A 14,399-nucleotide genomic window follows, 5' to 3' on the forward strand; every position below is an offset into this window, starting at 1 on the left:
GTACATTAAAATACTGACCGGGAACACAGATTTCTGATCCCCATTTGTCTGTTTTTAGTGGATTAGATCGTATGCTGGCAGGTGTAAATGGACACAGGTCCGTTCACATCCGCAGCCCCATAGAGGGCAATGGATGGTCTGATCGGGTCCGCCTAAAAAATGGGGAGGTGGACCCGATCAAGTCCTCCTGTGTGAAAGGGGCCTAAAAATTCTGCATTTTTAGGCAGCAGCCTGCAAGAGGCCTCAATTATATTCATTTTATTTATTTTCTTCACCAGTGAACTGTTGGTTAAAATTATTCACTGCATTATCAATACATCCACGACTGTCTCTCCTTCTGTCCACTTACAGTGGCATTCCGTTTATATTATTATTATTATACAGGATTTATATATTATACAGGATTTATATATATTATACAGGATTTATATATATTATTATACAGGATTTATATATATTATTATACAGGATTTATATATTATTATTATTATACAGGATTTATATATTATTATTATTATACAGGATTTATATATATTATTATTATACAGGATTTATATATATTATTATTATACAGGATTTATATTTATTATTATTATACAGGATTTATATTTATTATTATTATTATTATTATTATACAGGATTTATATTATTATACAGGATTTATATATTATTATACAGGATTTATATATATTATTATTATTACTATTATTATTATACAGGATTTATATATATTATTATTATTATTATACAGGATTTATATATATTATTATTATTATACAGGATTTATATATATATTATTATTATTATTATTATTATTATTATACAGGATTTATATATTATACAGGATTTATATATTATATTATTATACAGGATTTATATATTATATTATTATACAGGATTTATATATATTTATTATACAGGATTTATATATATATATATTATTATTATTATTATACAGGATTTATATATATTATTATTATTGTACAGGATTTATATATATTATTATTATTATACAGGATTTATATATATATTATTATTATTATACAGGATTTATATATATATTATTATTATTATACAGGATTTATATATATATATATTATTATTATTATTATACAGGATTTATATATATATTATTATTATTATTATTATACAGGATTTATATATATTTTATTATTATTATTATTATTATACAGGATTTATATATATTTTATTATTATTATTATTATTATACAGGATTTATATATATTATTATTATACAGGATTTATATATATTATTATTATACAGGATTTATATATATTATTATTATACAGGATTTATATATATTATTATTATACAGGATTTATATATTATACAGGATTTATATATTATACAGGATTTATATATTATACAGAATTTATATATATTATTATTATTATTATACAGGATTTATATATATTATTATTATTATTATACAGGATTTATATATATTATTATTATTATTATACAGGATTTATATATAAATATTATTATTATTATTATTATTATACAGGATTTATATATATTATTATTATTATACAGGATTTATATATATTATTATTATTATACAGGATTTATATATATTATTATTATTATACAGGATTTATATATAATAATATTATTATTATTGTACAGGATTTATATATAATAGTATTATTATTATTGTACAGGATTTATATATAATAGTATTATTATTATTGTACAGGATTTATTATTATTATTATTATTATTAGTATTATTATTATTGTACAGGATTTATTATTATTATTATTATTATACAGGATTTATTATTATTATTATTATTATTATACAGGATTTATATATATTATTATTATACAGGATTTATATAGCGCCAACAGTTTGCTCAGCACTTTACAATATAACGGGAGACAATACAGCAACAATACAGTTCAATACAAGAGGGATAGGAGGGCCCTGATCCTGGGAGCTTACAATCTAAGTTTATATCATTGTGACTGTTGTTGCTGCTGCATTGCAGGATTCTTTTTTTTTTTCTTTTTCTTTTGTAACTCGGGGTCATCTATGGCACAGCCTACAGCAACGCTGTACAAGTCCAGCAATATTTTGATATTACCAGGGATATTCCCATAGCTCTGTCCTCCCCAGTGTACTGTGTGTGTAAAACAAATATCCTTCCTTGTTTGACAATTATTTCAGATTTTATATGTGTGGAATACTTATGCCATCTACTGTCAGACGTGTGAACTGCCAATAGTATGGTTCTGTTAGTAGGAAGTGCATGTAAACCCTAACAAGTGACATGTATCATACCAAATGTAAATTCACCCTAAATGGGCAACTGTGCTGAAGTAGGAATGCAATTTGTTTATAAAAAAGACTGTAAGAAGTGGAAGTTCTCACATATGTCAAGGCAGAGGTTTTTTTTTTTTTTTTTTTTCCTACTCTCCCAGGTGTACCCCTCCCCCTTCCCCAGTGTAAGCCTGATTTCTTAGGTTGTCAACAGATTTTTTTTTTTTTACTTACTGCAGTTTCCTTGAATTACTCTTCCAAATGAATGACTGTCTTTCGTGTTTTCAGGATCGGGTTACCTTCAGAAGAATAATTCTTAAAAATAATGCCAAAAAAAGAAAGATGTTTGAAGCCTTTGTAGAATCTGTTCCTGTTCTGAAGTCATTAGAGGTGAGACTTTTAATTGCAACTTGCAGGATGAACTTGAAGTGAAACTAAACTTGACTATTAAAAATGCAACAAACACTTACCTGCCTTCTCACAGTTCTGTATTGAATGCACATTTTGCCGCGCAGCTCAGTGTGTACTCCAGTCATACTCAGGTTGTGCCAGAATGGCTGGCAGTGGAATGATGTCATCCCGCACATACCAACAGTAGTCAAACAAGAGGCTGCAAACCTAGCACCCGGAAGAAGCTTGGGAGAAGATGACAGCAGCCAGTGAGGCAAATCAGACAGTGGAAATGCTGCCCACCAGTGCCCAGTCAATATACAGAAAGATGAAAATGTGGCTTCAGCCTTGGCTCCTCCTGTCTAGTCTCCTCCGACATGTTTTGCCCCACCCATAGGGCTTAATCAGAGACATATGAGACTCTGATTAAGCCCCTTGGGTGGGGCAAAACATGTTGGAGGAGTCTAATCAGGAGGAGCTAAGGCTGAAGTCATATCTTCATCTTTTATGTCATATAGTCTGTCGTATTATCTGTGTAGTCGCTGGAGTCTGGTTTGCGGCATTTCCACCGTTTGTTTTATGATTTTCTTCTGCTACCCTGGATGAGCTTGTTTGAGTACTGGTGCCCATTTTGTGCTTTGGACTGCTGGGGGAGGCTTTGTAGTGCTTGGAGTGGCGCTCCAAGTTCTTTGCATACGGGCGTTTAGCTGGTGAGGGATGTAACCGCCACATCGGTGGAGGGTGGAGGAGCGTACTTTTGGTTGTCTAGTTCGGCTTTAAAGCCAAACCAAACTTTTCTGTTAAATCGGGTAAATTCTTTCAGTGTTCCTAAAAAAACAGTGGGTAGCCAAAGTCTTGGCTTTTAAATTGGTCATAGCAGAAATGCCTACCTCCCGCCATCTTGCTGGTATCTGAGGAAGCAGTGGTCTCTCTGCAGCAGTCCAACTTGCACACTGCTGGGTCTGTCCTATACCTCTGCAATCAGTAAAGCTTGCACTGCTTGCAGATAGGCATGTGGGAGGCATCAAAGGTGCGATCTGCTGTCAGTAAATGTCTCGGCTAAAGACAGATAAAAAGTCAGCAGTTAATTCAGATCTCCTGTACCCATCCAAATCAAAGTTGTTTTTTTTTTTTTTTTTCTTTCTGTATAATTCTTTTAATAAGTGGATTTCCAATGTAACAAATTCATGTTTTATTCATGGTTTACCAAATCATAGATTTCTTGTGATTATACCAAGGATATTGACTGGACTGTAAACTTTATTTTTTTAATCTATTATAGCTTTCTGAACGTATGAAAATAGTTGATGTAATAGGTGAAAAAATTTATAAGGATGGAGATCGCATCATTGGACAGGTAAGTTTCATTTCATTTTCGCTGCTTTATATTCACAAGGGTTAACAGATGTGTTTTATTGGGCCTGTATTTGACTTGTATTTCTGTTGCCTCCCTAGGGTGATAAGGCAGACTGTTTTTACATTGTTGAATCAGGAGAGGTGAAAATTATGATGAAGAGTAAGGTAAGTGGTTTCCAGATTTGGAAAACTCCAACTTGGTTTGAAAAGTCCAGGTTTCCTTTGTTGTCCTTTTATTTATCTCTGGTTTGTCATGGTTCCCCCTTTACTATGCTGCATCCCATTTACACACAGACAGATTTTTTAACACTTGCTGTTGTGACTGGGCGTCATATGACCTTCTGTCAAAAGGAGCTGCTCACGCAGCCGCGCGGTGGCGCGATCTGTCACCGGCTGTGTCTACGGGACACAGCCGATGACATATCGCTACACCGGCCTGTAGCCAGTGTCATCTGACCGCTGTGACCAATCACAGCAGATCACATGTCAATGGTATATAATGGATGGCTTCCTGTCATGCCATCCATTGTATACAATTATGTTAGCTGTGACTGGTCAAGGCAGTCACATGATACAGACAGGGCCAATCATGGCCCATCTGTATCATGATAAGCTCACAGCTCATCACAACAAGAGACTGAATCAGTTTAATTCAGCAACGACTGCAAATATCAATGAAATATATTGGTATTGGCAATCATAATGTGTTAAAAATTAAAAATCCTGATCACTTGCCCAGAGTAGTTCAATGTTACTATGGTAAAATTGTATTGCTTTGGTCACAGTGTGCTGAAAAATAAAATAGTAAAAAAAAAGAAAAAATTAAATGTAGAAACATTTGAAAAAAAAAATACAAATTCAATAATTTTTTTTCACCAAAAAAATGTAGCAGAATACATTTTGACCTAAACTTATGAAGAAATGTTATTTATTTGCTAAGTTTTATAACAAATAAGAAAAGTGCGTGTTTTTTTTTTTGTTTTTTTGTTTTTCAAGTTTCAGGTGTTTTTTGTTTTATCAAAAAACTCGGTGATTAAATACCACCAAAAGAAAGCTCTATTTCTGTGAAAAAAAATATATTAAAAAATTCATATGGGTACAGTGTTGCATGACCACGAAATTGTCATTCCAAGTGCGACAGCGCTGAAAGCTGAAAATTGGCCTGGGCGGGAAGGGGGTATAAGTGCCTGGGATTGAAGTGATTAATATATATTATAAAAAGTGTGTGTAATGTGCACACTGCCTTGCATAGTATGGTGCCAGGCCTGAATATTATCACTTGGATGTCATTTAATAGTTTTCACTCAAAGCAATTTCAGTTCTCTCACTTCTGGCTCTGCCATGTGCTGAATGGCTCTGCACTGCCTTCAGATCCTGACCAAGCCCTATTGTCACGTATGCAGGCGCACAGATTTGACTGCACAAATGAGATTCAAGTAAAAGTGGATGACTGCACGCTTGTGTATGGAAAATCCAGAGACACTATTGAAATCAATTAAAACATCATAGTATGCACAGGGCGAACAGGATAGCACTGATACCGTTTTTTCTTTTTTTACTGGCAAGTACTCAATCCCAATTACCGGTTATCTTTGCGATGCAATTTGAATTGATACAAAATGATTGTGCTCAAATCGCACTGCAAAGAATCGCATGTGATTTGACCAGGAATACGGTGCGATTCCTGTCCAAATCATATGCAGTTTCTCCCCCCCCCCCCCCCACTGCTCCTGTGTGAACCCAAGCTGAAGTTACTATGACAAGCCTGAGTGCACACAGGAGCAATGCGGGAAACCGCATGCAATATTGACAGGATTCTTTGCAATGCAGTTTGAGCCCATTCATTTTGTATTGACTCAAATTGCACCACAAATATCAGTTCTAGGTATCGGAGCAATAGCACGAATACAAGTACTCATACAAATGCTCAGTATTTGCAGCTATACCGGTATTGGTGCAACCCTAGTTTTGACCATTGGGCGATTTTCAATAAAGAGTCTGGATTTTCTATACACGAGCATGTTGTCATCCCCTTTTCGCTTGAAGTTTATTGGGTTGCAAGCTGGACCAGCACCTTTTGCTGGATTCAGGGCTAGAGGACAGGCAGACCGACCTGGAGCTATGTATCTTGTTTGTGCACAAATGAGATGATGAGCCTCTGATTGACCCCTGCTTCACACCTATGCGACCGTGCGGGCCGCGTTTTGCTCGGGCATGAGAGCCCATTCATTTCAAATGGACTCCCGTGCCCTGGGGGACACAGGGAAGAAGTCCCTGCACTTCTTTGGAAAACGCAGCCCACACGGCAACCTCGGTTCCCAGTGTGGGCGGCGTGCCATTAGAACTAATGGCACCCACCCGCGGGTCCGCATTTCTCTGTGCGGGTGGTGCAGCTGCACGGATTTTCGTGCGGATCCACGTACACAGATGTGACGCTAGGGTGAAAGAACAGAAATACAATGAATGAATGAAGCAGGTGGACCAGGGACAGTCAGGCAAGAAGAGGAAAGTGCTAGACAATCCTCCGATTTGCTCCAACTTCTATTGCACGTTATGAGAAGCTCAGTGTGCAGTGAAATCAGAGTAATCCATTGCAGTATACCCTGTAAAACTGCAAGACTTGAAGGGAAGGCTGGAGTTCAGCTTTCAAGAACTAACTTTTCTCTATTTTTCAGACAAAAACTGGTCAAGAAAGTAACCAGGAAGTGGAGCTAACACGGTGTAAAAGAGGTCAATACTTTGGTGAACTTGCTCTTGTTACCAACAAGCCCAGAGCAGCTTCTGCGTATGCGGTGGACAATGTCAAGTGTTTAGGTAATAATCATTCCAACAGCTCTTCTGCAAAAAAAATTAACATAAAGCTGCGCTCCAGCATTGAGGAACTTGTAGTCTTCTATTACTGGCTGCTGTGGACTGCAGTAAACAGAAGAATCTTCAGACAGACATTGACAGTTCAGAAATGTAGAATACTACTCTTGTGCTGTGCCCTGTAGGTCCTCTCACTGGCTTCTGTGCCACAGTTCTATGCTCCCAGCACAGCCAGAAAACTGACCACTGGGATGGAAGAGCTACCATTTCTAGTGTGGTCAGTTTGAAATAGGAAAGCAGAGGGACTGGCAGGAACACCAGAAATTTCACAAAAAGGAAGCAATACATAGAGAACAGGAGACTTTTTAACATGAGTACCTGGTACAATAGGCATATATCAAGAGATTGAAATTATGGGGCAACGCATTCTTTAAGGGACTTGTCCAGCCGTGACAGGATCACTTTAATGACCTTCTCTTTCTGTTTTCTTTTCTTTTTTTTTTTTTTTTTTTAAATCTGCTCCTGACAGTGATAGGGAAATTGCATATTTTGTTAAAGTTGTCTAGTGTTCTCACAAATACCGGATAATGATTTCAATACCTGCTTGAGGGGGGCCATACAAAGGACAAAGTCTGGTTACCTTAGCTGACTCCTACCAAAGGAATATCATTGCAAACTGACAAAGTCCTTCAAAGATCATATTGCTTACAAGGGGAGTTGGCCATTCCTTACACACAAGTCCTATATAACAAAGCTAGAACCTAGACCGCAGTAGCTGTCTCACCCCATAGCTGCCATGAGGCATGCGTCTGATCCTGATCTGTGCCAGGCCATCATGGCGGGACCCGCGGTGGAAACAGCATCTTTAGTTAAGTATTCTTGTTATAGTTTCTAAAATTGTCATCTGCAGCTGTCTTTACTTTTATTAAATATTATACTTGTATGCATTTGTGTTCTCTTTACACATATCGATGATGAAATACAGTTTCCATCTTTTTTTTTTCCCAGGTAGTTGTAGTTTAAATTTCTCATAGTGAGGTAAGGTGTTCTGGTGAATGCCTGCCTGTGACACAGTTTCGCAGGAGAGTCAAACAACCAATAACACCTTGGATCAGCTTCTTAGCAGGTCATCTTTTTGGGATCTTTCCATAAAGTTCTTGGTTCTTGCTCAGCTACTTGTTGCATCCTACATGTACACTATATGGCCAAAATGTGAACACCCCTCCATACGGAGTTCAGGTGTTCCCAGTGAAGGGTACAATTAATGCTACAGTAAACAGATATTTCAGGCAATTGTGTGCTTCAACCTCAGTGCAAGTTTGGGGAATATCCCTTTCTGTTCTAGTATGGACCTTTCTGTTCCAGTATGGACCTTTCTGTTCCAGTATGGACCTTTCTGTTCCAGTATGGACCTTTCTGTTCCAGTATGGACCTTTCTGTTCCAGTAATGGACCTTTCTGTTCCAGTAATGGACCTTTCTGTTCCAGTAATGGACCTTTCTGTTCCAGTAATGGACCTTTCTGTTCCAGTAATGGACCTTTCTGTTCCAGTAATGGACCTTTCTGTTCCAGTAATGGACCTTTCTGTTCCAGTAATGGACCTTTCTGTTCCAGTAATGGACCTTTCTGTTCCAGTAATGGACCTTTCTGTTCCAGTAATGGACCTTTCTGTTCCAGTAATGGACCTTTCTGTTCCAGTAATGGACCTTTCTGTTCCAGTAATGGACCTTTCTGTTCCAGTAATGGACCTTTCTGTTCCAGTAATGGACCTTTCTGTTCCAGTAATGGACCTTTCTGTTCCAGTATGGTTGTGCCTATGTACACAAAGCTGGCTCCATAAAGACTTGGTTTGAGGAGTCTGCTGTGGAGAAACTAGAGTGTCCTGCACAAAGCCCTGACCTCAACACCGCTGAGCACCTTTAGGATGAATTGGGATGCCGATTATCAGCCAGGTCTTCTAATCCAACATCAGTACCTGACCTCACAAATGTTCTTTCAATAGAATGCCCACAGACACTCTTCAGACAGTTGTGGAAACCTTTTTCAGGAACGTAGAGGCTGCAGTATCCATGTTAATGCCCGCGGTGTTGGAATGGAATGTCCCAACAAGCCCATAATGATTTGACGGTCAGATGTCCCCAGGCTTAGCCATATGGCGTATATCAGAGTGTTGTGGGTGACACTGTGAAGTGAAGCAAAAAAGAGCGCACCAACCTTGTGCAATACCTCAGTAAATCTGTGATTTACGCGTTTCGAAGGGGGACTGTGACGGGAGTGGCTTTGGGTGCATTACCTCAGTAATTTTGTGATTTTATCGAATAAAATATATGCTCACAAACAAGGAAGTAAAACAAGCATTACAGATCCTCAAAGGAACTAGGGCGTGTAGAGCCAGTGTGAGTCGCGTCACGAGGGTAGACTCTCAAAGTGAGGCTGACGCGTTTCGAAGGTTGTGGGTGACAGGCGTTGCAAATACTGATTGTGAGTCTCATCCAGTATTAGTGCCTGAGCTAAAAAATGCATGCTTGCAACTTCACCTCTTTACGCTGGCCACACACAAATGTGCGGCCTCCCGGTGTCTGGGCCTAGACGCCGAGCGGCCTCACATTTGCGTTCTATTAAAAAAGGACATATGTGCTGAGAGCACGCGCCCTGCGCTCTCCCAGCACACATGTTCGGTACTCACGGAAAGATCCCGATCTCCTCTTTTGATCAGGACCTTTCCTGAAGGCGTGTCACGGAGGTCACATGACCCTAAACCCCGCCTCCCGGCTTCTGGAACCCTTAAAGGGTCGGGAGGCACCGGCGTGAAGGGGTTAAACCCTTGAATGTGGTAATTTTGGAGGTGTCTTGACATACTTTTGTCCATACAAGTATATTTTGGAGTATGTAAACTCAACATTTCTTATTCCTGCTATGCGCCTGCTGTATTCCTTGTATGAATAAGTCTCCTGTTCTTTGTATTGCTTCCATTGTGTGAAATCCTTGGTGTTCCTGCCAGTCCCTCTGCTTTTCTAATAAAAACTGACCACACTGGGCATGCGAGCGTGGCGTGGTCAAATTTCTGGCTGTGCTTGGAGCTAATCTATTGATAAGACATGATCCCACTGCACAGCCATTCACTGGGAAGATCAGTGTGCTATTTTTCCTCTCCCCCAGCTCTGAGCTCCTTATGCAGCTGAGAACAGAGGGTATGTAATCACTTAAAAAGGGGGAAAAAATGTATTTATAATGCTTTTTTATATGTATGCACAATGTTTGCTTTTTACTTTTAAACTGAATGGGTTGTTTTACAATGTGAGGGTTTTTTCATATACTGTAAGACAGGGGTGTCCAAACGTTTTTCAAAGAGGGCCAGATTGGATGAAGTGAACATGGTGGAGGGCCGAACATTTTTCCGAACATTCTTTGAACCATTACAATTAAATGCAAATAAATTATTTTATGCCAAGTTAATTGCAAACGACATACTTTTCATTTCATAACATTAAGATCAACTGACAGCTGAGTTTTCACAATGTATTGAAAATAAATTTAAAAAAAACTTACCTGCACTAATGTGAAGGGTGAAAAAGGTAGCTGGAGCTGAAGTCTCTGCTCGGCAGCCGGGAGGGGAAGAGAAACACACTTCACGCTGGAAGCCCGGCCCTGACGTCGCCGCCCTCTGTCGCTCCCAGCGCGGCGCAGTCACGCACGCGCACTGCTCTCAAGCAGAAGACTGTCTGCCACAGAAGGGAGGGCCGTGCGACAGCCGCATTTACACAGACCAGGGAGAATGCGCTGCAGTCAGGCATGCGCACTGCCCTCTGCTCTCAAGCAAAAGACTGTCTGCCATAGAAGGGAGGGCCACATTACACAGACCAGGGAGGGCTGTTGGAGGGCCGTATTAAACCGACCCCCGGGCCGGACTTTGGACATGCCTGCTGTAAGAATATGGTGGGAACGTTGCCTTTTATGAATTTACTGGCATTTTCCATAGTTTTCAGCTTTTGTTTGAATAGCCATTAAGTGTTTTTTTTGTTTTGTTTTTTAGTCATGGATGTGCAAGCTTTTGAACGATTGCTGGGCCCCTGCATGGACATTATGAAGAGAAACATCACACATTATGAGGAGCAATTGGTGGCATTGTTTGGTTCCAGCATGGACCTTCGAGACCCAGGAAAATAGGCACCGTGTTACCTTAGTGCCTTCTTTGTTCAAGACACAGACACAAGCCTCCTGTCAATTCACCACACACAAGGGACAGAGCACCATGGAACAGTTACTGCTGCTGTCTTGGGCATTTTTTTTCCTTTTTTTTTTTTTGTTTTTTTTGTTTTTTTTTGTTTTTTTTAGGAAACAGAATTCAGCACTAGAGGCAAGGGCAGAAGTCTAGCTTGTGCCATTATTTTTGCTGCTGAGATCCATTTATTAGACCTTCTTTAAAAAAAAAAAAATGTGCCTTTTTAGTTTCCACCCATTGAATATACTTTCAGACTATCCTATTAGGTGTCATTGTCTTCATGGCAGCGTGTTGACTAAAGAATACTAGAGAATGTGTTGATAGGATTGACATCTGTTGCTAAAAGAAGTAAAACAGCTTAAGTACAGCCAAATACTAAGGAACTAGAAGTATCTTTAAAAGGTGTCCAGACCAGGTGCATGATGGGACTTGGGTTCCCCCAGCCGGAGAGCTGCAAGCCTAAAACCAATGTATCTCGCCTGTTGAGGGGCACAGGAAGTCATTCACCTTCAGATTATACTGTGGCCTACAGGAGGATTGAACTTTTGCAAACAATTGTAGGCCAGACCAGGGTAACCCCTCTTCCTGCCGAAAAGGTCTCATTTTTGGCTGTTGTCCTGGGAGGACGGACTTTTTTTTTTTTTTTCAGCTCTGCTGTTAAGACTAACCTTTTTTTCTTACTGGTATTTTTCTTTTCCTTTTTGTCTTAGGACAGTTTCTGATCATCTTAACTAGAGATGTCCTCTTCTGTCCGGCTCTAGTTCTCAGAGCTTTTTTTCTTGCTTCTGAGATTCTCTTTTTTGGTCCTCTTGGATGGACCCTGTAGGGTAATTCAGTTTCTCATCTTGGTTCACCTGAACCAGCTTCCAAGATTGGTCTTATGGTAGATTTCTCCTTTCCTTGTCAAAACATACATCACTGCTTTTGAATGTTCTTGACCTTTCTGGCATCATGTATTGGGTTTTCAATGCAGGTCTGCCACCTGGTTTTATCTACCAGACGTATATTCAGGCCTCCTCTGATGCCAGTTTCAGATGTAAGATCTTACAAGCTGCTCTTGAGCCGTTGGTAGTCCCCCATTTTTTTTTTTTTTTTTCTATTCACTTTGACTGTTTGCGGTGTTGTCCATCCTTCAGTCTTGACTGCTTTTGGATTTCCCAAAGGTGAAATACATCCTATGTCCCTCAATGGATGAAAAAAAATTGACCCACTGCAAAATTATTTCCTTGGAAAACCATTGAGGGACTCAAGTTCCACCTATCTGTGGTCATGCCTGTGGTACTGCTTGCTACAAAACCGAGGCATGCTGATAGTAGAAGGGTTATTCTGGGTTGGCCTACTATTTTTTGTTGGAGTCCAACCCTCCTGTAGGTGACTTCCTGCATCCCTCAATGGACTCCCAAGAAAAGGAATTTATGGTGAGTACAAAAATCCTATTTTAAAAGAAAAGTAATGATGTTTCTTAACTCCTCTTCATGCGTGTTTACTCTAAATGTCATCATTAAGCCACTTTTTTGTGTTTTTTTTTTTTTTTTTTTTTTTTTTTTTTTTCCTTTCATAGAATTATTGTGCTATAGATTATCTTTTGACAACAAGAATGTGCAATGACTTAAAAAGACAAACCTTTTTGTCCAAACATTTTTTGAAAAGATACGTTTTAAATGGTGAATTAGATAAACTGATCCTCTCCACAGTATAACTTTAACCAGCACTTTTTTTTTTTAAACCACTGTAAGGTTTTTGTTCTAACAACTGTCCACAGATGACGTTTTAGGGGTCTCCGTGTCCTGAAATATTCACCGTGAATATTTAAACTTGCATCACCTTGCGAGTCAAAAGCAAAGTGTATTATGAGGATTCTCAAGAGGACCTGTTAGTACGCTTGACATCCTTTTTCTTTTGTTGCCAGTGTAGTTGGTATGTTGGCCATCACCAATGAGACAGATGTTTGGTTTTTCACTTTTTTGTTTTGCCCTGCGACACAGCAGCAGACACTAAAAGGACTCTGTTGATCCCTTTTTTTTTACCTGACTGAACCTAGGTTATTAAATTCTCTGGATGCGGTGTGCAGCGTCAGTAAAGGTGCCTGCCCTGGGACTGTTAGGTGGTGCAGGGTTTGACCAAGGCCTCTTCCTAAACAGGTACTAAAGGAGACTAGCTCCTTTTTAAAAGGACCTGGCTCTTAAAATTGTAAATGTGGCATTTGCCCACAAATAGGATGCCTTTTATCAAAGTAAAACCAATCTATTCACTAGAAATGCCTAGAGAATAGAATTTTTCAGTGATTTGCTAGGTCGAATATTGACTCCACTTGCAAATTGGCACCTGCACTGCATTCATAGCAGGCATATTTTCCTACTTGCACATCTGTTCTGTAAAGAACGGTCAACCACAATGCTTTGGAACTTGGAATACCGATTTAAGAACCTTTTTTTAACTTGCACCTATTTATACAACCTGTTAATGGCTTTTCCCCTTCCCCCTTTTTTGCATAATTCTTGAATGGTACGTGTTTTATCCTGCAGGGATTGCTTGGCAAGGTTAAGATTCACTGTTAGGCATTCCCTTTTTTTGTCACAATTATAATAAATTGATTTTCACATAAATGAAATCCCAGCATGGTGTTTTTTTGATACTCCCTGGTAATTAAGGGTCAAAGATGTTTATTTCTCATTTCCTGACAATTTGAATGTTGTCACATGCTGCCGGGGGGGCCACAGGCATCTTTTAACTTAACATTAGGCTGTGGAATCATAAAGCTATACTGAACACGACCATCCTAAATGTGAGGCCGCACACCACTCTAAACATGCCTTCAAGCCAGCTTTATTGTAAAAAGTGGCAGAGACACTCCATCGGGCCATCTTTGTTGCAGCAAGTGACAGAGACACTTCCACTTGCTGCAACAAAGATGGCCCAATGGAGTGTCTCTGACCACTTGCTGCAACAAAGATGGCCCGATGGAGTGTGTCTGCCACTTGCTGCAACAAAGATGGCCCAATGGAGAGACACTCCCATTGGGGCATATTTGTTGCAGCAAGTGGCAGGGACACTCCATCAAGCCAGCTTTATTGCAACAAGTGGTCAGAGACACTCCATTGGGCCATCTTTGTTGCAGCAAGTGGCAGAGACACTCCATTGGGCCAGCTTTATTGCGACAAGTGGCAGACACACTCCCATCGGGCCATCTTGGTTGCAGCAAGTGGCAGAGACACTCCATCGGGCCATCTTGGTTGCAGCAAGTGGCAGAGACACTCCATTGCGCCATCTTGGTTGCAGCAAGTGGTGCACACACCATCAAATTCCTCACCTCTGACACATTCACCTTCCACTGGAA

General features: G+C 39.2%; 1 protein-coding gene across 1 annotated transcript in view; it reads left to right on the plus strand.

The window, feature by feature from the left end:
- PRKAR2A (protein kinase cAMP-dependent type II regulatory subunit alpha) overlaps positions 1 to 13,673 on the plus strand; it is a 115,130-nt gene extending 101,457 nt beyond the window's left edge. Inside the window, exons 7-11 of the mRNA XM_089684067.1 lie at positions 2,576 to 2,677; positions 3,960 to 4,034; positions 4,133 to 4,198; positions 6,709 to 6,847; positions 10,874 to 13,673. Of these exons, the coding sequence (XP_089540193.1) occupies positions 2,576 to 2,677; positions 3,960 to 4,034; positions 4,133 to 4,198; positions 6,709 to 6,847; positions 10,874 to 11,007 (516 nt within the window). The 3' untranslated portion in view covers positions 11,008 to 13,673. The remainder of the gene's footprint in view (positions 1 to 2,575; positions 2,678 to 3,959; positions 4,035 to 4,132; positions 4,199 to 6,708; positions 6,848 to 10,873) is intronic.
- Positions 13,674 to 14,399: the final 726 nt, after the last annotated feature.

Source organism: Staurois parvus, unplaced genomic scaffold, assembly GCF_062004578.1.
Source record: "Staurois parvus isolate SC_StPar_1 unplaced genomic scaffold, SC_StPar_1.0 ptg000335l, whole genome shotgun sequence".
Classification (NCBI taxonomy): domain Eukaryota; kingdom Metazoa; phylum Chordata; class Amphibia; order Anura; family Ranidae; genus Staurois; species Staurois parvus.